Below are 23,093 nucleotides of genomic sequence, written 5' to 3'. Positions count from 1 at the left end.
CGAGGCGCTCGGCCCTCGCGCCTTCACGTGACAGGGGTCATGACTAAGCGACAGCCCAGTGGCTGTCCTTCAGGTCTGTGACAGTTATTCGTTTTTGGAATTGTCGATTTTCGGTTTAAAATATCGCAATTATTTAACGCAAAACGTTAACGTTAACCGGAACGTTGGTAATAAAAAAAATTTAAAAAATGGTTTTGTTGGAAAATATTATTTCGGCGGTATTATTCGGTATATTTTAAAACAAAATATTAAACAGGAGCAATTAAAATATTACGATTAAAATATCGGGGTAATTTATTTTTAGGGTAAAATATAATGGGTTAAAACAATTAAACGTTTAATTGGGCAATTGGGGTTTTTAAAAACTGGGGGTAAAATTATAATCGTTTTTAAATAAATATTAAAATTAATTAAAATTTAATTGCTGTTAAACAATTTAAAAATTAAATTTATTTATATGGTAATAAACGTATTTTATATAAATTATATTCCGAATGTGATTTTTTCTAATTTGCCACAAATCGCAGAAATTATTTCCCCTAATTTGTTATAATTTTTTAAAGATTATTGAAATTATTTTTTTGGCAATTACGTAAAGTTACGTAATTCTTTTTTATATAATCCTTTTTTTGCCGGTCGGTAATTTTTTTGGGCGGGTGTCGTTAGGAGGGGTGTGACCCCACCTGGCCTCCCTGGTACCGGCCCAACTGTCTGGTCGTAACATCGCCCTGGCTGGGAGTATCGGCGGCGACGTCGGGCGCGGGCAGGGGCGCGGCTGCGACTCCGGCCACGAGACCAAGTAAAAGGTAGTTGGCGTGCATGTTTTGGATGCGAAAAGAACGTAATTGTCAAGGCAGATTTAATGCTTGCAAAATAAACAAAAAATACCAAAAGGCCAATATAGAAGCGGATCCGATAATAAGAGAGGATGATAAAATGTCTGACGTTCCTTCTTGGCAAAAGTGGACAAAAGGTATTATTTATGTGGTTTGTTATATTCGACTAGTTACCCAGTTTGTGTAGCACAACAATACAACCCTAGCATGGAAGCATTGGTCGGGTCAACCGATACTTTTCGACTCGTGCTTTTTGCTTTTAATAACAAGCATTATACAATTAACTTTGTTTTTTTTTCAAGTTTTTATTGGTTCTATCTCTTTGTGTTTTAAATATAGCACAATCACCCTTTGAACATTATATTAATTCAGCAAATTAAACATTTATTTTAGGGAATAGTTCACGGTTGTGCAAATTATAAAATCCCGGCCCAGGATAAAAGTATAGTCTATAGAGGGCCATCTGAGGTTTATACATGCAAGGTAGTATTTGTACATTTGTTTTATTCGGCCAATTACCCAATCCGTCGAAAATATTACAACCCTGGAATAAAAACTTTACCTGGTCTAACCGATGTTATTTGATTCATGTTGCTTGGTTTCAATATCAGGTATTATATTTTAACTTGCTTTAAATTCAGTTGGTCTCGTATATGTGTGTGTAAACTATAGCCCACTAAGCTTTTTAAACTCTGTGTTAGTCAAACAAAGTTAAATGTTTATTTCAGGGAATGCTTCACGGCTGTACAAGTTATAAAGACTGAACGAGTGAATATGAAAACATGTACAACTTTGGCATCTCAATGACATTTCTGTGAACTTGACCCTGATGGCTCATGATTCTCAAAGTTCTCAAGATTCTCAAGCATATCCCGTCCTGCCCTTTACCACTGCATAGGCGGCCCCACCTTGGCCAAACATCTCGTACAAGTCAGCAGCGAGCTCCTGGGGCCTCTCAAAGGAGGCAAAGTGGCCGCCCGACTCGTGCAGCTTGTTGAGCACCACGTCGCCCAGGGTCTTGTTCCAAAGCAGCGGCAGGACGGCGAGGTCCTTGGGGAACAGGCCGAAGCCCAGCTTGACGCCCTCGAGGTAGGTGGCAAAGGTGATGGTGCCGGAGGAGACGGGCCTCGTCTCGTGCGCCATCTCGTAGTAGATGCGCAGCGACGCCGCGGGACCGGCCCTGCTGAACCAGTAGATGCTGACCCACTTGCACACGTCGTAGTCGGTAAAGGGGCAGCCGTCGCTCCAGTCGTGCAGCTTCTCGTAGATCCAGGCCAGCAGCCCCACCGGCGAGTCGGTCAGCGCGTACCCGGGCGTCTGCGGCTTGCTCATGTGCAGCATCCTGTAGCCCGAGCCCTCCTTTTGGAACCACTCGCTGCGCGCGAGACCCTCGAGTTCCGCCTGCGTCCGCGGCGCCGCCTGGTCTTGCTTGTACAGCTCTGGAAAGTACGTCTCGCTGGGCGGCTGCGGGCCGGCGACGTTGTAGTGGCTCGCCCGGCAGTGCTCCGGGAAGCTGTATCCCATGCACCTGGTGACAAAGTACCCGAGGTCGCCGCCCTGGGTCACGTACTGGTCGTAGCCCAGCACCTCGGTCATGAGCTTGTTGGAGACCTCGGCCATCTCCATCGCCGAGAAGCCCCGCTTCTTCACCCCGGACGAGAAGCCAAACCCGGGCAGGGACGGCGCCACCACGTCAAACGCGGGCTTGTCGTCGCTGCCGCCTCCGTCCACCAGCAGCGGCAGCAGCTTGGAGACCTCCTCGAACGAACCGGGCCACCCGTGGCAGAAGAGCAGCGGCACCGCGTTGGGCCGGCTGCTCTTGGCGTGCACAAAGTGCAACTCTATCGGGTCGAAGCCCTCGATCTGCATCGTCGTCGTGAACTGCGGCATCTGGTTGAGCTCCGCCTCGGCCTGCCGCCAGTCGAACTCGTCGCGCCAGTACTTGGCCAGCCGCTTGACGTCGGCCAGCGGAGACCCCATGTCCCAGCCCGCGTCCTCGAGCTCATCCGGCAGCTCGGCGGCAGCCAGCTTTTGCTTGAGTCGAGTTATTTTGTCCTCGGGGACGTTGATCTTGTACGGCGTCACAGACATGTTGAGATGTTGGTGGGGGGTATAATGAAGCTGGGTTCGCTAAAAAAGGCAGCAGAAAGTTGATGTGCACTTTGTTCTACAGGGGAAAAAAATGGACAATATTTGAAGGACACCCAAGCCCAATTTTGTCAAATTAGCAATTTTATCAAGATAGGGAATAGAAAACAAGGAGGCCGGTTTCTTGAGACTTTATAGCTCGAGCAGCGGAAAGCCGGAGTTAACATGCCCGACACCGACAAGGGCGGCAGGGCAGTGATGATCCCATCACGGTCTGGCGGGTCTGATTCGGCTTGGAACCTAAAGTTGGTCTGCTGCCGGACTCCGTCGGGTTTAAACAGCACCCGGCATTCGATTCCACTCTGCCTCGCGATAGCCAATTAACTGGCACCACGCAGGCCAGAGTTTACATCCGAGGCGGGCAAAGTTTAAGTCCCCCGCACGACTGCATTGTACGGTTGCCTTGACTCGAAACCTTCCCAGGTGCCTACCTACCTTTCCTAAACTACCCTTCTATATTATATCATGGTGGACCACAGTTGTGATCCTGCACCAGCTGCAAGACTTGGCACGTGGAGAACAAGAATGGCCGATTTATACATACACCTAGACTTGGACCTATACAAGTCCAGCCCGCAGCACGGCACGATAGATCTGGCTTTACAACACTGGCAGCTCTGGAGGTAAACCCGCTTCGAAATGAGCCTACCTCCGCGACGCTAGATGTAAGTCTACGATCGGTCTTTGCGAGGCCGGGAATTGGCACCCCCGATCGAGCCGACCTTGGCGGAAGACTGCTCAAACACGAAAGGCATAGGACGCTGTTTGAGGCTTTTACTTCTTTCCCAGTCTAGCCTCGGCCACTGGAAGAACGGCCTCTCCTATCTGAGCATCACAAGACATCTGGAGACGCTCACGACAGGCTCAGACTTGCCACTTGGAGCAGATGAGGAAATGAGGGCACCCACAAGGAGAATTTACTGCCCAAGATCTGAGGCCGTGTCACTATAAATCGACAAAACCACCAGCGGCGAAAGGCCACCTCAAGCTCGGCTTGTTAGCTTTTAGATGAAGCACATGCTGTAGCGAACTTCCAAGCCACGTTCCGGCGTGGGAGAGGCTTGGCAAACGGCCTGTCGTGGCATGCGTTTTCAGCAAGGTGGCCAAATCGGTGCTTCTCAGCCGACGAGCACCAGATTACCAAATTCTAATCAGCAAACTTGGTTTGCTCCCTTATAGTGGCATTCGCTGACTTGACCATCCGGTGCTGTGGGAAGCGCGGCTCCGGTTCTTGCAAGTCGCCAACATCAATGCCGAATTATACTCCTGGGAGTGACGAGCTACTTCAGCCGAGCCGGAACTGAAGCCACGTCAAATAAGTGGTTCGAGAAGACTTCTTCTACACCGATTCATGAATACGTCTGCCGGTATATCAATCCACATTGTGGACCAGGGCGACCAATATGCAAATGTCCCGATTCGTTTCCAGGGGTTCCGGGGGAAGGTGACAGACACACGGAAGGCGGCGCCGGGGGGGGGGGGGGGAGCGTCCCTTGTAGCCACCGGCCTGGCGGTAAGGCTGGCAGACACACCAAAAGCTGCACGAATGCCGTGACGCTGCAAGGCGCTAAGGCTGCAGTCTTTGCTTGACATCAAGCCCGGGTCTGCAACCCATTGTACGTCAAGTAGGTCCGGGCTGCGCAAGGAAGGTAATGCGTTCATTCGGTGACAAGAAAAGAAAAAAGCCAACACAGTTTCCCGAAACCTCAGGCCGACGGCGTCGTCTGCAAAAAAGCGACTATCCCTCGCAGGCTTCGAAAGACGATGTCTGCCTGTTCTGTCTGCCTGTTCTGGTGGATGTACTTGAAGCCCACAAGTTCACATGTGTATTTCTTTCTATTCTTGACAAGAGAGCCGAGTTGTGGCAAGTTGCCTCACAGGCCTCCACCCCATCAAGCAAACGAACCAATTCCCAATCATGTCAGGGCAAAAGGTGTTCGTGGTGCGGGCAGGATTAATCCACGTGTTACACTCACAAGAGAACTGACTAGAATCTAGATCTAGAGTGCTTTTTTTTTACTTGTTGCAAGACTGCGCCCCTGCCGACGAGAAGCAGGATTGCCCTTGCAAAATATCCCGAGTCACAACGCCTGCCGACAGTATCCGTCGCACACGACTTTTGCTACTCAAGGGAAAACCCTCTCGATGCCGCCGTCAACATTGGTGTAGCCAAATATAGGCCGCCGACCCGCCCACCTGGCTAGATCGCCGGAGAACGCCCCCGGGGGTGCGTGTATGGGGCGAGCCCGGCTATATTCGATATCCGCCGATAAAAAGGCCTGCATGTTCCGGCCATTGGTGGGATATCCTCACCCCATGGCCGTGTTGGCAACGCAAAAAAAGGCGGGAGATGAAAAGAAAAGAAAAAAAAAAGCCAAATAAATCACGAGGCACAAGACGGAGAGTGGGAGTTCAACAAAGGAACAAGCGTCCCCCTTCCAATAGACGGCTGAACAACCAGAAAGACTCAAAAGCCCAAAGAGGAGCAGCTGGCCCGCGATAGCCGTCATCTGGAGAAAAGTCTGGGGCTTTGCCGTGTGGGGAGAGGGTGTGGCGAGCGAAGCTATTCAGCCGCCTGCCCTCCATCCCCCGGTTGCCACCGCGGTGAGATGTCAAGGATGCACACGTTTAATTACCAAACAAAAATAAAAATAAAATAAAATAAAATAAAAAAAAGACCAGGACCGTCATTGTCTGCTTCTGCATGTGCTGGTGACTCTGGGTGTCTGGACAGAATTTGGGATGAAATCGGCTTGGCAAATCAGGGGTGAACTCTATCTCATCTGGAATATAGGTCTGGTGAGGTATAGATGTAGGGAAACATGGCATGGAGATGCTTGGGGGAATCTCAAGGGAATTGAATGAACAAAAAAGGCATACGGAGATAATAATAATCATGGCTCATTATGAGCGATCATCATACCATGGCGATCACAGGATGGAGGGCAAGGGAAAAAAAAAGCCAGCATCCTCGGTTCATCTGAAGCCATGAACGAGTAATTACTACCGCGCCCCTCCATAAAAATCGCAAACCGTCTCATGGTATGACAGAAACAAGCCTGGACGTTGGACGAAACTTGTAAAAAAACATAGCAGGGGAAGAACAGAGGAGAAAAAAAAGAAAGACGGGATGGCCCTAGACTCGTGGCCCCGTTGATGACGCCGGCGTGTTGATCTAGTGTCGCCTCGTGGCTTTGCAAGCTGGCCTAGCGGGCATGATAGGAATAGTATGTTGCCACCCATTAGTGTTTTTTTCCCTTGAGCCCCAAGAAAAAGCAACGTAATATCGATTATACGCATCGTACGGTAAGCTGCCAAACAACAAGGAAAGCAAAAATGCAAAAAAAAAGAGCTGTGAGTTGCGCAAAAGGGTTCAAAGAAAGCAGCCTCTCAGGGTCTTGGCAGGCCGGGGTACTGAATGCCGAGAGACATTTTCGCTGCAACGGCGCGATCCCCGTAATTTGAACCACAGCCAACCACATCGTAAAGCATCTTCATGGCTTTTTTTTCGAAAAGGAATTGGTCTCGGGGGCGTCATCGAGGAGGCTTTCCGTGCAACCTGGGCGGAGCAAACTTCCACCAGGCTTGATGGGCAAACAGGGTACTGGTCCCCCCCCCCCCAAAAAAAAAAAAAAACAGCTGACACGCATGAGAGCAGACAACTCAATGTCTTGACCCTTCCACTCCCAACAAGGGAATGCGGAAGAGAGCAACCAAACATGAACAGTAGTAAACAGGTTGAGTTTTGGTCCCAATGACAAACATGCGTCCGTTGACAGAGATTCCCACCCGCCTTTCCGACGCACCTTAACTCCGGGAAAAGGGAATTGCCCTACTTCGTACTTGAAAGACTGATGATTATTGTGCCGCCCATTCCAGTCTCTGGAGGGCGGGCAAGGGAAGTCAACATCAAGGATGCCCTGGTCAAGGGTTCTAGCGCTGTCACTGTTGGAGACTTTACCAAACGTGTGACGAACTTGTCTGAGGATGTCCCCAAGAGACCTCGCTGATAGGTCGATCTAGTTAGAATTCATGAAGATCTCGTCCGAACTCGGGCCGCAAAAAGAGTTGTTTTTGGTAAAAAAAAAAAAAAAAAAAAAAAAAAAAGATTACCATGACAGCAGACACCCCAATAAAAAGCCGAGCCGCGATGTGGTCCCGGGGCTTTGTGGCTGTTTAATGGGCTTGCTGTGCTGACTCTCTGGCCAAAACCAAATGGGGCAAGTCGCGGGGAGGAGCAATCAAGAAACCAAAGAGGTGTCTTTTCGATTCCACTAGGATGGCCAAAAAAAGAGGTGTGGCTAGCCTGACAATGGGAGGATAAAAAAAGGCGTAAGTTAACCAAAGAAGTACTTACTTTCTTGGCGATGTACAAAGGACACAGGGAGCAGGGATCCTTGACTAAGAAACGTGGGATAACAGTCGCCTACTCTGTCAAGTCTGTACGGTAAAAGCCCATACTCATTCTCACCGGGCTAGCTGAAAGCGGCGTCAGAGTGAGTACATAGTGTTGGTGTGATACTTGGTGTGATGGTGAGCTGAGCAAGCACCCAATACGAGCCCCCAATCGGCTTTGTGGTCGCCTTGCCTTGCCTGGTGGTCTCGATACGGAATTGGAAGGGGTTGCGTTATGTCATAGGTAAGGTAGATGGGCTACACTACCCGTCAAGCCGGGTACTGCTACTGTGATCCAGAACTACTTTCCAGTAGACAGTAGAGAAGGCCCTGACCGAGAAAGATGGTGGCTAAGTGATTTTCCTCAACTTGCTTTGCATTGTATCCGATCCCATGAATAATAAATTAAAGAGGTGGGAAACAAGCAAAAAGGCTGATGTCAAAAGGAACTCCGCCACTGATCAAGCAGGAGACCAGGTTGGGCATAAGATGCTTTTGACAGGTACCAGCCCTCATGATCGGCTTTTTTTTTTTTTTTTTTTTTTTTTTTTGCCTCCATTTGTCTTGTCTGCCTGGTGTGCCTGTCGGTTCGCCTTAGTAACTACCCAGTCCCAGGAACGAGTCAGGAGGGGGAGCTTGATGGCCAGCTCAATGTCAGCCTTACGCTGGCTGTGGAGGGGAAGCATGGGGTCTGCGGCGCAGAGCGGTAATATTTGCTCGCCGTTTTTTTGGGGATTGACGAAAGACTGGCTGGTGGCGTTGGTGAGCAACCGTCAGCAAAGAACAATCCTAAGCCGATAAATCATGCAAGCATGTACGGTAATGGCAGCTGAATAGCATCTGTAGTTTTTGTATGCGGTAGGGTGACTGCTGTCTCTCTATCGCTGTGATCCTGAGTCGCGCGGGGAAAATAGAGAACAAAATCAATAAATGACAGGCAGAATTTTCAATCGAGACAAAAAAAAAAAAAAAAAAAAAAAAAGTGGTTCGGCAGTTTGTTACGTAGTAGAACACACGCAGTACAGTATTAACGGAGCATCCTTCAGCTGGTGACAAGTTAGTAATTGGGACGGAAGCTTTGTTCAGATGAGGGGGACAGACGCAGTTTGGCACTTTGGTCTGATTGATTTCCGGAGGCGCCTTTTTGGTTTCCATCCCCCTGTCCGCCCTTTTCGGGCAGGGAAAAACGGAAGGTCGAGCTGAAGTTGAGACACTGATGAATTTGCTTTCCTTCCCTTCCTTCTTTCCCATGTACCTTAACCTACCTTACCGCGGCTTCAAGCGGGCCCCGGCACTGTCTAAAAATCGTGGGGTACTGTGTCGCTGGTGGGGTTGTCGACCAGTGCCCCGCCCACCTTATCTAATCCACCGTCAGTGGCATTCCTCGGCGGGATGATTTCATCTCTCCTTACCCAGTGGAGGTTTTAGGGGGGAGGACGCGACGCCGAACAAATACGCGAACCTTGGATTTGGCGCCATGGCCTTTGCCTGAGGATTAAAAATAGTTGTCGCGACCGAAGCTCGGTTGGAGTTTGATAAAAGTACTGTCGTAGTAGTACCATAGTAGACGTTTTCGACTGGATCCAAGAAACGGGCGCCCAGCACCTGGTTATTCCTTGGGTCAATCAATGCCTTGCACGCCCAGATTAACCAGGGGCATCCTTTGCACTTTTAACCTGGACAGGACCGTTTTTGTAAAAGGAGAAAATAGCTACCTAGGTACCTATTTTGAGTTATGTAAGATCGTTATTAAGTACATGGTTTAGTATGGATATACGAAGTAAGATTTTGGCCTGTTCTCCCATCTGGCCGCGGCCGGCTCTGTCGGGTCTGTATGATGAGGCAGACTAGGAGGTACCTTACCTTACTGAATAAAAATAAAAAATAAAACCAACCAAGGCCGAGCCCAACCTGCAGAAGGAAGCCCACTAATTAATGCATTTCAAATTTGATTTGACTGCCAGAAAAGGTAGTAAGCACTGTACAAGAAGGATGAACTAGACACTGTGCCAAGGGACACGCAACGCAAAGACACACACACACACACTGCGATACAATTAATCAACGTTGGATCGATGTGACTCCCACCTTGACGGGCCTTGCAGCCTCCGCAGTGATTTCCCTCGTAAATTATTCCGGCGATTGAGAGCCCGGCTAGTCTGGTATATCGACTCCATCACAATGTCGTTACCGCGACTAGTATTGTAGTTTGGACTCCCTCATTGGCGCGTGTTGTGTAGATAATCTGCTGTTCGCCCAGGCTGCTGGGAGGGAGGTCAGTCTTGCCAGCACCGAGGAGAATGTAATGTAATGAATGTTGGTATGTCTAGAACTAGGCTTATTCGCCTTTTCCGAGTCAGAATGCGTGTGCGACATCTGCAACGAAATCGAGCATCAAGCAGCGACCATGCCGAATCAAGCGCAACGCGAGGCAATGCAGAGTAAGACATTGTCATCATCAACTCGTGGTGTGCCGCACGGCAGCATATTTTCTTTACCCCCACAAGTTGGAAAGAAGGCATTTCTTTCCAGAACGTAGCACTCAGGGACCCTTTTCTCCATAGAAGCCCGAATGCTGGTTCAATAATCCGCCTTCATAATAATCACAGGGTGGGCTGGGGCCTTTTTAAGGGGATCGGATACAGCGCCCGTACAGGCCTGCTGGCCAGGGTCCTGTGGAAGCGAGAGTACCGCGAGCAGAAGGGATCAAGGGAAACCGTTGTTCTTTCAGGGCTCCAAGTATTGTCTAGGTCCGTCGTCTTGGCGGGCTGGGACGGGACAAAAGGCCGCTTGTCAAGCAGATGCCACGATGTCTTCCTAATCAGCCCTGCCCGCTGCGTTGTGCACCGCTAGTCTTTAGTCTAGGCTGAACGCCATCTACCTACCTACCTTAGCTACCTGGGCAGGCCAGTGATCGATCTCAAAGGCGTCCTTTTTCCTGGTGCTGCGCTCATGGCTCTGAACCATTTCTGGCGCAGCTTCGAAATGTGAGAGTTAAAGTGGGTAAGGTACCTAGCAGCAGAGGGGGACGGGATACAGTGCGTCAAACAAGATGCAAGGGGGCGGTGGTACGTACCTTAAGTCTTAGGCTGTGAAGAATAACTGGGCCATTGGAGAATGCAGGATCGTTCACAGAAGCGTCGTGCATGAGATCGTTGCATGCTTAGCTACCCAGAGGTAGGTAGGTACCTGAGATCTAAAAAAAGTACAAGATGAAGATGCCTTTCTAGAAACAAGACGAGATGTTATCCAAGAGCGAGGCGAATAGGAAAATAGATTAATCGAAAAGTGGCGCAAATTGAGCAGGCTGGATGGGGGAAAACACTCATTTCTAGCCCACAAACATTGCAGACTTGGTGGTGGCTCGTGACAGGATGGAGGCACAGTGCCGGGCCGAACCCAGGTCTACTCCTATAGGGGGCGACCCTTGTCCCCGCCCTCCTGAATGCTCCGTAGGTACCTGGCCTCCCTGCCACCAACCAACTCTGCAGTGCCCAGTGCATTTTCCTACCTACTCTATTCAGTCTGGGTCCAACGCACGCACGACTGAGGGCCGAACATTGCCCGTACTGTAGGTAGCCCACAAGTCTCAATCGCCAGCAACCGCCTTGCCTGCCCACTCCTTGTGCACACACTACTTCGGTTGGAGCGGCCAAACGACTCGACTGCAACGTCTGGAAACCGCAGCCGCAATCACCATCGCCTGTCGACTCGTGGGTGAAATCGACCAACACATCGCCAACGAACATCCCCGAGATTTGTCGTCGTCCGCTTTTTAGATTATACCCGACTGGTTTTCTTTCGGCGGGATTCTTCCTGGGGTTCGCTGCAGCTCATCATCGGCGGCACACGGACTAGTCCTCCTCATTTGCCATCATTACCCACTGGCGGGCGTCTTCATTTTCCCTCCTTCGCTCGCTCGCTTGCTCACGACGCATTCGATCCATTACCCGTCCTTGTACTTTTTACCATACGCAAGAAGCATTTTTTTTTTGTCAGCAAGCAACCGCCACATTTGAAGCCTGAGATCGAACTGCCAATTCTACGGTGCCCTCGAAACGCATGATCCCACATACTTTGTTCACGAACTGCCGCCGCCTCCTTTGCCAGATGCAGCTGAGATCGCAGCCTTCTTGAGACCGACCGTGACATAACTACCCTCTGGTTGACCAGAAAATATCATATCGCTCTCGAAGCAAGGACTCGCTTTTCGTCGACGAAGCCGAATCAAGCTCGACCGGTATCGAAAGCCTCTACCTCTGTTGCTGTTCGGATCGATTGATCAACCCATACAAATTTGGTCCGACGACGTTCTCGTCCTAGTCCGTCTTAAATGGACGGTCGGTCGTCTACGACAGCAGAACCCAAGCATAACTACGCCACCATTCCCTGGCCGACCCTGACGACCAGTCTTCCTGTTCAGCATTCGACAAGCGACGTCGCAAGTCCTATTCTACAGACCCCCATCGAACTTTTACTCTTATCGCAGCATTCGGTCTACCACCAAAGCCAGCTGTTGAGCTACAACCGGCTCTTTGCCCCCGGGCGCGCAGGAGGAGGCGGCGGCGGTGGACTGCAGGGTTCTCCTACCGCGCCCGCAAAGTCCAGGTCGAGATCGTCCAGCAAGGTCTCCAACAAGGACTCCTCGTCATCAAAGTCGAACGGCAACCAGAACTGCCATGGGAATAAACAGTCAAGGAACACTGACAAGGCCGATCGTGCGCTTATAGCTGTGAAAGAATCAGCTTCGCCCAAGATGCCTCCGAAGGAGAAGGACGCCTCCAAAACCCCTAATGCCTCTTCTTCCAACGCCACTTCCACAGCGTCATCCAACGCGCCTTCCTCGGCTCCCCAACCACCAGCAACGACAAACAATGCCCCACCCAAACAAGCCCCAGCGGCTCGACTGCCAGCAGTCCAGGCGAGCTCCGTGCCATCGACGCCCCATCAGCATGCTAGAAACTACTCGTTCGAAGACCGCGAGCAGTCACCAAATGCTATTCAAAACCACTCACCACGCTCTACATACTCCGAATCCAACGTGGTGCCGACTTTTAGGCAGCTGCCGCCAAGGCTGGGCGGCTGCGCCTTCGAGACAGCCATGATTCGGGGTAGGAGACGAATTCCATATAGCCTCGGCGATCGCCGTCTGGAAAAGGTTGAGCCAAGCAAGATCAAGAGCAAGCTCTCGGAGGACGAGGAGAGGAGACTGACCACGGACATGCGGGAGCTGTTTGATCGATTAAAACCTACCGAAAAGGTCAAGGCCAACCGCGATAAACTGATCAAGAAGCTGGAAAAGATGTTCAACGACCAATGGCCGGGTCACAGTATAAAGGTGCATCTATTCGGATCATCGGGCAACAAGTTGTGCTCTGATGATTCCGATGGTAAGTTCTTGAGCTCTATCATCTCACTGGCAAAATCCAATGAATTGCTAACAAGGCGTTTACAGTGGACATTTGCATCACGACCGACTGGAAGGAATTGGAGAACGTCTGCATGATTGCCCAGCTACTCCAGAAGCGTAGGCACCACCCTCAACTGGAACGCGAGCCGTGTCAGCATCAGCTAACCCCTTATCATTTCGAATAGGCGGTATGGAAAAGGTGGTATGCGTGTCCTCCGCCAAAGTCCCCATCGTGAAGATCTGGGATCCCGAGCTTGGGCTTGCGTGTGATATGAATGTCAACAATACCCTGGCACTGGAGAACACGCGCATGGTTTTGACCTATGTCGAGATCGACGAGCGCGTCCGGACGTTGGCGATGATTGTCAAGCACTGGACGCGGAGAAGAACAATAAACGATGCAGGTGAGCAAAATATCTTGGTCGATCTGCACCGGGTCCCCTTTCTTCGCTTTCCTATGATAAGGACGATCCCTCTGACGTTTTCGTTTCTTTTATTTAGCATTCGGTGGTACGCTCAGCTCGTACACCTGGATTTGCATGATCATTGCCTTCCTCCAACTTCGAGACCCGCCAATATTACCCGCCCTCCACCAAAACCCGCACAAGAAGCAAACGTCCAAAGATGGCCAACCGAGCGAATTTGCCGATGATTTGACCAAGTTGCGAGGATATGGAGGCAAGAACAAGGAGACATTGGGCGAACTGCTTTTTCACTTCTTTAGGTTCTACGCGCACGAGTTCGACTATGACAAGTCGGTAATATCCGTTCGGCTGGGCAAGCTCATCTCCAAGGACGAGAAGGGGTGGACCTATACGCTGAACAATATGCTCTGTGTCGAGGAGCCGTTCAACACAATACGAAATCTGGGCAATACGGCTGACGACACGTCCTTCAGGGGTCTCCATCTGGAACTTCGACGCGCGTTTGACTTGATTGCTGAGGCAAAGCTGGACGAGTGCTGCGAGCAGTTCGTGTTCCCTAAAGAGGAGGAGCGCGTCTGGCAGAAGCCAGCCGCAGCGCCACGTCCAGTCTTGGTCAGGAGCTCGTCTCAGCAGCATTCAAATAGGGGAGGAAGAGGCAACTATCGGGGCAGCCGCAACCACCGAGGTAACAACCGGAGGGCATCGTCGAGCATTGCCTACGAGAACAATCCAGCCATGCCCCAGGCTCAGGGGCAAGCGGCCTTCCAGCCAACTTTGATGCAGGATGGCCAGTGGTATGCGACTATGGGCCAGGCGCAATATCAATATGTGACAAGCGATGGCTTCGTCAACCCCATTTATGGAACGACGGCAATCCCAATAGACCAGAACACGTTCCGGTTGCAGCAGTTATACTCACAACATTGGGTCGCCGCACAGCAGCAGGCCATGAACATGGCTAACATGCAGCAACGCATGAGCAGCTCGAGCAACCAGCCAACTGATCGATCTCGGGCTGGCTCTTTTGACCAGCCTCCGCTCTCTGCGCCGCTTCGCCCCGAACTGAATTACGTGTGGCCACAATACGCCATGCCCGGACAGTTTTACCAATCTCCAGTCAGCGCATATCCATCTTCGCCTGCAAATACGGCCACTCCTACCACCGGAGGTTCCGAGTTCCGGAGGAGCTTACACAGGAACACGGTTACCGGCGAGTCTGGCGGGGCCTCGAGCAGCTCGACGCTTAGATCGCAGTCCCAGCCAGCGTCTCGGAGCTCGATGCCAATAAACAGTCACGGTGGCACCGGTGGGCAGCCTTCGAGCCAGATGGCCCAGGCAGCTGGGTCCGCAGCGACTGCAGCCAACGGCGTACAAGCATATGCAAATGGCTTGACGCCCTTGCAGACGAATCATGGCAATGGTCAACACCTCAACTTTGTTCAGAACGAAGAGGTGATTGACACCGACTTCGAAGGCAAGTCGTCTTCTGACTCGCCACCGCCTATCATGGAAGACAGCCATACGGGCTATGTCGGCTATTACCTGAATGACGGCTCGAATCCAATCAAGAAGCCCATGCCAAGTGGCGTACAGGCCAGCATTCCCAACGGAGCGCCTTCGTTTGGTGACATGTCGCAGAACACGTTTGCTCGGCGGCGTCTTTCGTCGGACCACCAATCGCCACAGTCAATTCTCGATCGCAGAATGAAGCGAACTTCGCGCTCCCCCTCGCCACTTGGCCACGCTAGGGCGTTTTCAGTGGGTACGGCAGTGCCCGTCTCAGCAGGGACAACGCCGACCTTACAAAACGGCAACACAAGCAAGTTGTCGATCGAGGCCAAGCCAGTAGTTGTCAATGGGTCCGCGTCCCATTCGACGTTGTCTTCTGGCTCAAGTCGAAAGCCTTCGGCTACTGAGAGCATCACATCCGAGACACCGAGCTTCGATACTCCAAACTACGTTTCACAAACGAGTTTCGGCTCCAATGGATACATGTCCGATAAGGTGCTTTCAAACAACTCAGCATCTAGCCAGGCATCTGCAGCACCCAGCGATAGGCCACTGGTTGTAAATGGCTCCAGCACGCCCTCGTCATCAGTGGCGCCGCCAGTGCTGGTCCCTGACTCCAAGTCGTTTAATCAACGCATCGCAGCCATGGGGTCCTTTTCACAATCCCCGACATCGTATCATAGGATAATCCCGAACCCGGCGGTTGCGGCGCAATTCTCTCAGCTCTCACCTGCGGGTAGGTTTCACAACGTGCACCGGGCGCAACAAAACGGCGTCATTGCGCCTCTGGACCTGGCAATGCCAGAACATTCTATGCCCATGCCCGACTTCACGCACCTCTCCCCTGTTTATGAGACTCGGACGCCATCGCCAACCGTCACTCGTAAGTTTGACGGCCCTGCGTCCTCACAAGGTTTACTGGCGAGTGTCGTGCAGAACAATGCAAGGAGCAAACAGCAAGCGGAAGGGTCAAAACCCAAGCAAAGGTCGAGCGCGAATGTGAAACACGAAAACGCCAAGCCCAACGGGCATACAAACGGCCACGGGCCCGCCTCACCTACAAGGGACCGCGTCGTGCCTCGGGTCGAGATGGCCATTTCCCCAACCAGCGGCGTACAAGCGGGTGATTGGCAGAAGACTAAGAGTCGAAAGAAGCCGAGCATCGTCAACAGCACACAGCACACCGGGTCGGGTGCAGAGCAGCCACCAAAGAACGACGCAGACCGGAAGGGGGGCTGAGCACCCAGCTGCGATGGTTTGTCTCTCCTGGCAAAGAGACAACAGTTCGCTCGTCGGTGTGACTGATAGTCGAGCACGACGTACGCTGGGCGTAACTGGGTTCTCTCAGTGCAACCTGGAGCTGAGAAGGTTTCATGAAGATGCACATATTGGCGCGGAGCTACGTTGCCCTGATGCTGGCCACGTGGGCCAGGACAGACTTATTGGATAACATGGTTGAATCTGCTGCTCGTTGCGGCGTCATGGGTGGGATCTGGTTATGTTGGACACGCCGATCTGCATTGTTCAGGATTTTGCTTGACGTGGAAGGGCTGCGCGCTACGATGACGAGAAGCGCCCGCTCATGCTGGACTCGGAACGTGATTCGCGCGTTGACCAGTCATCGATTCAGCTGAGGGGTTATTGTATGCCTGTGACGACGAGACGCATGTGATGGACGACTAGGCCTTGGGGATGTTGGTGTGAAAAGGCCATCTGCATTTTGAAGGAATACACCATAGGGGGTTTTTTGGTGCTGATTGATATGGATATGAGATCGAGGGCGAGGGCGACATAGACCCTAGCCGGGTTGATTGCATTTGTTCTAAAACAAGCCCAGAAGCGCGAGCATTGAAAGCAGAAAGCAGGCGCCAAAGGAAAGCAAAGCTGTTTCTCCTTGTTTTTCCTAACTCTCTTATGTTTTCTCTCCTGCCTGATATACATTCCTCGGAATCGTTTCCTCCTACCTATCTTCCTGTCTCCGCCTCTGGGCCATGTGTATGTGTGTTGGGTGTTCCCTATTAGTTTCATTTGCCCGCGAGTCGCCCTTATAACTATTGGACTACTGATACTATTGTTGTTTTGTTTTTTGTCCTTTTTTTCCTTGTCTTGATATAGAAAGCATCATCAGCACATCGTTTTCATGAATGAGAAGAAAGACAAATGGATCCAAATGAATGGAAGAAGAAGTCCAGGTTATGGTGGTGTTTTTTTCCTGTCTACGAGGGTCTTTGGGGTAACTGATTTTGCTTGTTTCTTTTATATCCACCTCGGAGGTGTTCAAAATGAAAGCGAAGAACCAACAAAAAAAAATCACAAAAAGCACAAAAATATAGAAAACTTTTCCACGGAAACATTGATTGTCACTGGCTTTGCAATTTGCCTCTGCTTGGCCATATTCGTGTCGTGGCTGGTGTCTTTTGACGTTTTTTGTTCTGGTGACTTTTTGGTCTCGGGTCAGGGCTTGCGCTTTACCAATCTTTCCCCCCTTGGATCGATGCGTGAAGAATATGCATTTTTTAGTTGTGCAGAGCATAAATGATGAGGTTGAACTGGCCATGGATGGGTTTTGAAGAGATGAACTCGGCTGCCTTTACCTGCCTACCTATTTAATTATGAATTGAGTCGTCCAATCCGTACACAACTTTTGCTCCTGGCTGCTGTCTTTTGGTGAGGAGTACATGCCAGTTATTCCATTGACAAGAAAGAAATATTATCACCAATGCTTTGAATGACAACGGTGTCTTTCTCTGAGCTTGCGCACTTGCTACTTCTGTTATAAACAGCAACCGGGAAGCTAATTATTCTCATGTTGCGAAGCTTACTAGGTTGATTCTGTTGCAATGCTCAGGCATGCTGGCTGGATACGATGTACTCACCCAGTCTTTGATGGGTGGATTTGTAGTGAAACCATACGGTCATGTATGGATTGCGAGTATAGATAAAGAAGCTCGGGGTTTATTGCAGGCTAATCATTATCAAAGCCCGGATCCTTTTGCCTTTTCCACATGCGATATTTTGACGAAAGACGAATATTTCTACAAGAAACGACATCCATCGCTCCCTAACAATGAACAGTTCACTCCAGAGTCATTCCATGCCTGTCAGAAATTGCTGCATATATCGACCGTGCTCTCCAGCCTTCCTCGGTTGTCAACCCAGCATCTGCAGTGCGGGAAAGTCACTCGGGTTCATCGGACGCTGCCAAAGTCGAGTACTTGCAGAACAGACCATTTGCTGCGCGGCCGATCCACGAGAATCGCTCAAAGTATCCACTCCAGCATAATTGGTAACATCGCGGCAGATATCTTTTTTTGCCAGCCAAAAAAGGTACATTGGGTTTCACGTTCATGAGAAAAAGGTCCGCTTGACGCAGATGCGTTCAAAGGCGGAAAATGCCAACGCTTGCTCTTGCTTGTCTAGCTGGACTCCACGGCGCACGTGCGTGCGTACGTACGTCGTATGTTCATTGACATCTGCCCACGGGTCTCGCTCACCCCCCACCGACAAAAGTTGAGATGATCGATGGAGCAAAGTGTCAAAGAAAAAAAACAAGGAAAATAAAAACATCAGGCGAAGAAAAAAGTAACACTTGACGGCAGACGAACACGACAATGCTAAATAGTCGCACGGCCCGGTCGTGATCCACGTGCTCCTAGCGCAGGGGCTCGACGTCGACGAGCCGCCGACGAACCGCCGACGGGCCAGGACAGCCCACCACCAGCAGCTCAAAGACGACGGTAGACCGCGATCATGTGGACGAGCCAATCCCGGCAGCCGCGCGGCGTCGGCCTCGGGTAGTCGTGCAGGACAGAGTGAAGCGGGGTGGCCAGAGATTGAGATTATGTGCTTTTACAAACTATCATTAAAGACTTGACAGTGTAGGGTGGAACACGATCAATTATTTATTTTTTAAATCTGAAAGTCGCTTTGGCTTTCTGATAGGGGAGGTCTGCTTTCCAGTCTGTTACAGGAAAACGTCTTTGTGGAAGGCATTGATGATGTCTGCAATGCCTCGTGCCTCGTACCGCGCCTAACAAATAGGGAACCCAACAGATACTAGAAGGGATGAGAAAGTCTTGACTGGCTTTGTTAAACTCAACTAGGCAGCCTTGTTTGTCTACTTGGACAGGCAACCATCTGACGTGACTCTTTTGTTCCATATCGCCACTCGCAAACCGGGGTTTGTCGATGGAAGATGTTGTCTGTTGGGGATTTAATATGTGCCCTTTGAGCGCATTGTTTCTGGTAGTGACTATTTGGTACTTGTCCTGTAGCATTCAGAGCATAAACTGGTATACCGGCAGGCATACAAAAGCATGGGCAGATCCTGCTGCAAGGTCTTGCTTGTTGTTGGCAATAGATAGTTGCTAGGTAGATGTGTAGTGGTGAACTCCTATCTTGTGCAGAATGGTATGCCTTTGACCATTTCCCGTGGAACCCAGAGAACAGACAGTTGGTTGTTGTTAGGGTATATGAGTTGGCATCTACGAAGGAACACCCGGATTTGTCTTTCTCTTTCCTAGTGTTGATCTTTGCCCTGGACAACACGACGTGCTTCTCAAGAGACATCATCAATTCTCTTAGCAGCATATGTCACCCACAATCCTACATAAATCTCCCAGCCTACGAGACACAGGTTAGGCGCAGTGAGCTTTCTGGTCCTCGGCCACCAAGGCAGCCGGACAGCTTGTCTAGCCAAGATACTCCCTACGATGCCCAACTACCTCAAGTTTTAAGTGCTCATAGACCAACCTCCGCAGCTATAAACGTTAGATAGTTTCCTCCTGATGTCCCGAGCCACCATATCAGTAATCTTCAGGGCATTATCCTACCTGATAAAAGGCCTGGGCATCATTGTCGTGACCATGGCTATGAGTAACCTCATGATCATCAGACACAGGTTAAATATGTTTTGGGCAGTGGTGGAAGATATCGGTTTGCCAGGCGGATCGGCATTTGCAATCCATCGTTTGGTATTGATGACAGACATGACAAACATGACCGCACTGTTGGTCCTTGGCCTGGTGCTTTTTGGGGCACTCCTGGTTGTATGTTCCTGGATCGACGCCGGCCTCTGATCCTTTTCGATGGGCGCACAGCAATAGTAGCGGGCTGCTGACCGGTGGACCTGTGCTCACGAAGAACTGATTGGATGCATTTTTGAAAGATGATATGAGCGTCATCAGGCCTCTTGGTTTGGTTGGGAGATGAAGTAAAGAGCAATGGAAGGTGCTCCTCCCTGAACTTTTATCAAAGGCGACGTACGAATGAACTTGCAGTCGACGCTGTTAGTCCTTGTCCACTACCTGCAACTTTGCACATATGACATAACAAAATCTCACAGAAACTCGGCTGGGGCCCTCTTCTGATAACAAGGGACCCATAAAGTTTTCCTTGATAGATTTGATCACGCCCAACGAAGCACCACCGTGAAATGTCATCACCGTAGCTCCGGGGCCACGAGATCCCAGAATGGTATTTTCCAACGCTCAAAAGTGTAGGCAGGGGGCTTCCTTGGACCTCGCATCAATTCTCCGACATCACATCCCATCATATGATTTGGTTGGTTCCCAGATTGGGAAAACCACCCGATATGTCGGTACTTGTTTGGCGACCCAGAACCGGGCTCGAAAGGGATCTCACCAAACAAATATCCCTTGTTCCGTGCATCTTGCGACGCAGGCCGCAAAACGCGGCCGATGTGATAGCAAATAGTGTATAGGCAAAATGAAACATAAAACGCGGGCCATATAAAGCTTTGTATGATATAACGGCTTTACCAGAGACCCAAATCACCCGAATAGTGGATTACCATGAAGCAACGAATAAAAGGACGGGAGGCTCTCATTTGTCCTTTGACAACAGTGATCTACATGGTACCTGGTGCGCATGATACAAAGCATTGCTCAGCCCAATGTCAATGACGACTAGGCTGCAGGTCCAATTGCTGCGTTTCCTACTACAAAGCAAACGGGGTGCGGAGGGCAAGGTTGGACGATCCCCAAGAGGTCGGGAAGGGGCTGCTCCGTGTTTCATGCGCTGACGGCTTTTACCCGTAGGACCTGAAGCGGTTGGTTTGTGGGGGAAAGATGGAGGGGTGTGTGATAACGACTACCATGGTGAGTTCGAAACTTTATCGGCCGCGTCAACACTTGGACACCATTGAGCACCAAGGAATGAAAGAAAAAAGAAGTGCTTTTTGGACGGAGGGAGGGAGAGAGACAGAGAGGTTGGGGCCTAGTCTGTGCAAGGAGCGGCGAAGTGCATTTCGGAGAATCGGAGTTCAAAAGTCGTGCAAGACTTTTTTTTAGAAAAGGGCCTGATGTTCAAAGTATGGCAAGGCAACTCTTAAGACAAGCCAGACCCTGAGCTGTCAGGGAGCTAGCCTACGTCAACCATCTTTTTTTCTGAACAGATGAACGAGTACGGGCTGATGTTCTCCGTACGAGAAGATTCTGGTATTCGGGTAGATATCCTATTCATGGTAAACAGGTGGGGTTACACTGACAAGCCAACAAGTGTGGTTTAAGGTTGGTTTAAAAAGAGCAAGTAGCATTGCATGATTAATTAAAGTGACCGTGAAGGTTTGCTTTTCGTAATGCGACCCAGGTTCATTAAGGTTCACGATCAAAAGGGCGACAGGTGAGGAAAAAAAGGAGCAGAGAGATACAAGCGTAATGTAGAAAAGAAAAATCAGGGAGAGAAACAAGTTGGCCGTTTCCAAGCCCATTTCGGCGGGTTCAGTTTCAGGGCGCACGCAAAAGCCGGTGGCACAGCCGATGGGCCGTTGTGGTGTGTTTCGGTCTGATCTGGAGGCGGCGCCTGGTTTCGCTGGCCAAATGGTCCCTTACCGTCTAGGTCGAAAAAAAAATGGGAAAAAGTAAAAAACCACAATCTAGTCGCATTGATCGAAGGGCGACGATCGTGTCAAGATGTCGTTCGGGAGTGCAAGCGAAAGTGGTAGGAATGCTACCGTAAGGCTTTTTGGAATTTCAATGTCGCTCACCAACTTGCTCACCGGGTGGCCCTGGCAAGCCAGGCTACAACAACAAAAAACCCCTGAAAATCTCGATCAAATAAATGCCTAGGCCTGTGATAGTCATTCGTTCGAGCCGCATCTCGCTGGAATCGGCACCGCCAAAAGGAGACAGGTAAAGACTCCGTGGAATTGCGATGCAAACGGGGGTTGACGCGGAAAAATATCAGATCGAGCAATGATCTTCCAGCCCCGGCCGTGTACCAAGTAGTAGTGCCGGCTTTTGCCAACAAAATATGCCTTGCAAAATCCTATCAAGACGATATTTGGGATGAATAGACCAATGGACCCAGCAAGACCAATTCACGCCTGTCGCCGGATTCCGCGTGGCTCTCGGGGCTTACGTTTTTTTGTGTGGTCGGTGGTGCGTCAGATCGCCGCCACCTTGTGGCGTTCCTTTTTGTCTCTTCTCTACCAGTTTCAACGTAACGATGACAAGGTGGCTGCCACGGGTTGGAGGTGGGTGGGTGGTGAGACAGTGCGGCACAAATTAGGGGCCCCTTTCTCATGCGTCAAGCGACTGTTTTTTTTTTGCGGGATAAATAAAACAGGCAGGTAATAAAACTTGGAGCCTTGTCAAGCTTGTGTACAAAGAAAACCTGCACCAGATGGAGCAGCAAAATAAATGCACACGACTAATGAATGACGCGAGCCCTGCTTTTCTTTGTCCACGGACAAATCTAGGCCTAGACCGGAGCCCATGATCTTCGGTTTTGGGACAGGTTCAGTGGAGATGCGGTTATTTACCGCTTTATTGTAGGTACATCTCCCTCAGTACCACATGCCTGGAAAGGCATCCAAGGCATCGTACCTACAGTACCGGTATCCAGTTTTTATTTTCCTTTCCCCCTCTCCCCTTGAGGATTAGATGCAAGCGATCAATGCAAAGTACCCTTTCACGACGGGTACCTTGTTCCGCGGTATTTTTCTTCCCCTTTCCGCATTTCATCCCAAAACAAAAGTCCGCAAATGCCAAAGCATCAGAACATTTACCTATTTTGATTTTGGAGAGCGGCGACATACGAACCCACGAATCTACGCACCGCTCCGCCGGATCAAAACGGCTTCGCGACGGACCAGACGCTTGCTGCTGGCATAATTTTAAACTCGTAGTCTCCTTGTCTTTCTGCAAGGCACAACTTTGCAAAGTACCTAGTGACACCAAGGAGGGGGGGCCGTTCCATTGGGGGGGATCTTAGGGCGAAAAGCCTACCTAGGGCGAATCTAAGAAGCGCAAGCCAGAATCTTTGCGCCACAGTCAAGTGCAAAAAATAACAACAACAACATGGGACCACGGCTTTTTTGGAAAAGCTAACAGGGATCTCGGATAACCG

The 23,093-nt window shown here is 50.4% G+C and overlaps 6 protein-coding genes across 7 annotated transcripts; 3 read left to right on the top strand and 3 right to left on the bottom strand.

Moving 5' to 3' along the window:
* Positions 1-329: 329 nt before the first annotated feature.
* MGG_18113 (uncharacterized protein) lies at positions 330-821 on the bottom strand (the record flags this gene model as incomplete). The annotated part of the gene is made up of 2 exons (XM_016990574.1): positions 330-365; positions 684-821. The coding sequence occupies 2 exons, from the start codon at positions 819-821 to the stop codon at positions 330-332; spliced, it is 174 nt and encodes a 57-aa protein (XP_016845984.1).
* Positions 822-1,666: 845 nt separating this feature from the next.
* MGG_09122 (epoxide hydrolase 1) lies at positions 1,667-3,199 on the bottom strand. Its single transcript, XM_016990452.1, has one exon. It carries the CDS (start codon positions 2,925-2,927, stop codon positions 1,698-1,700), a length of 1,230 nt encoding a protein of 409 aa, XP_016845983.1. The 5' UTR covers positions 2,928-3,199; the 3' UTR covers positions 1,667-1,697.
* A 6,596-nt stretch (positions 3,200-9,795) lies between these two features.
* MGG_18112 (uncharacterized protein) lies at positions 9,796-10,624 on the bottom strand (the record flags this gene model as incomplete). Of its 2 annotated transcripts, none has more annotated exons than XM_016990573.1 (3): positions 10,456-10,624; positions 10,269-10,357; positions 9,796-10,168 (listed from the first exon to the last, which is right to left on the bottom strand). In XM_016990573.1, exons 2-3 carry the CDS (start codon positions 10,344-10,346, stop codon positions 9,983-9,985), a joined length of 264 nt encoding a protein of 87 aa, XP_016845982.1. In that variant the 5' UTR covers positions 10,347-10,357; positions 10,456-10,624. The 2 variants fall into 2 exon arrangements, with proteins under 2 accessions (XP_016845982.1, XP_016845981.1); XM_016990572.1 differs by having other exon boundaries at positions 9,983-10,192.
* A 283-nt stretch (positions 10,625-10,907) lies between these two features.
* MGG_09124 (uncharacterized protein) lies at positions 10,908-17,358 on the top strand. Its single transcript, XM_016990453.1, has 4 exons — positions 10,908-12,769; positions 12,835-12,906; positions 12,975-13,193; positions 13,291-17,358. The coding sequence occupies exons 1-4, from the start codon at positions 11,713-11,715 to the stop codon at positions 15,960-15,962; spliced, it is 4,020 nt and encodes a 1,339-aa protein (XP_016845980.1). The 5' UTR covers positions 10,908-11,712; the 3' UTR covers positions 15,963-17,358.
* Positions 17,359-18,028: 670 nt separating this feature from the next.
* On the top strand, positions 18,029-18,597 carry MGG_12509 (uncharacterized protein; the record flags this gene model as incomplete). The annotated part of the gene is made up of 2 exons (XM_016990539.1): positions 18,029-18,169; positions 18,346-18,597. The coding sequence occupies exons 1-2, from the start codon at positions 18,116-18,118 to the stop codon at positions 18,595-18,597; spliced, it is 306 nt and encodes a 101-aa protein (XP_016845979.1). The 5' UTR covers positions 18,029-18,115.
* A 3,058-nt stretch (positions 18,598-21,655) lies between these two features.
* Positions 21,656-22,038, top strand: MGG_18111 (uncharacterized protein; the record flags this gene model as incomplete). Its single annotated transcript, XM_016990571.1, has 2 exons — positions 21,656-21,697; positions 21,823-22,038. The coding sequence occupies 2 exons, from the start codon at positions 21,656-21,658 to the stop codon at positions 22,036-22,038; spliced, it is 258 nt and encodes an 85-aa protein (XP_016845978.1).
* Positions 22,039-23,093: the final 1,055 nt, after the last annotated feature.

The sequence above is a fragment of the Pyricularia oryzae genome (genome assembly GCF_000002495.2).
Source record: "Pyricularia oryzae 70-15 unplaced genomic scaffold supercont8.8_1, whole genome shotgun sequence".
Taxonomy (NCBI): domain Eukaryota; kingdom Fungi; phylum Ascomycota; class Sordariomycetes; order Magnaporthales; family Pyriculariaceae; genus Pyricularia; species Pyricularia oryzae.
This window is presented reverse-complemented; position numbering and strand designations above follow the sequence as displayed.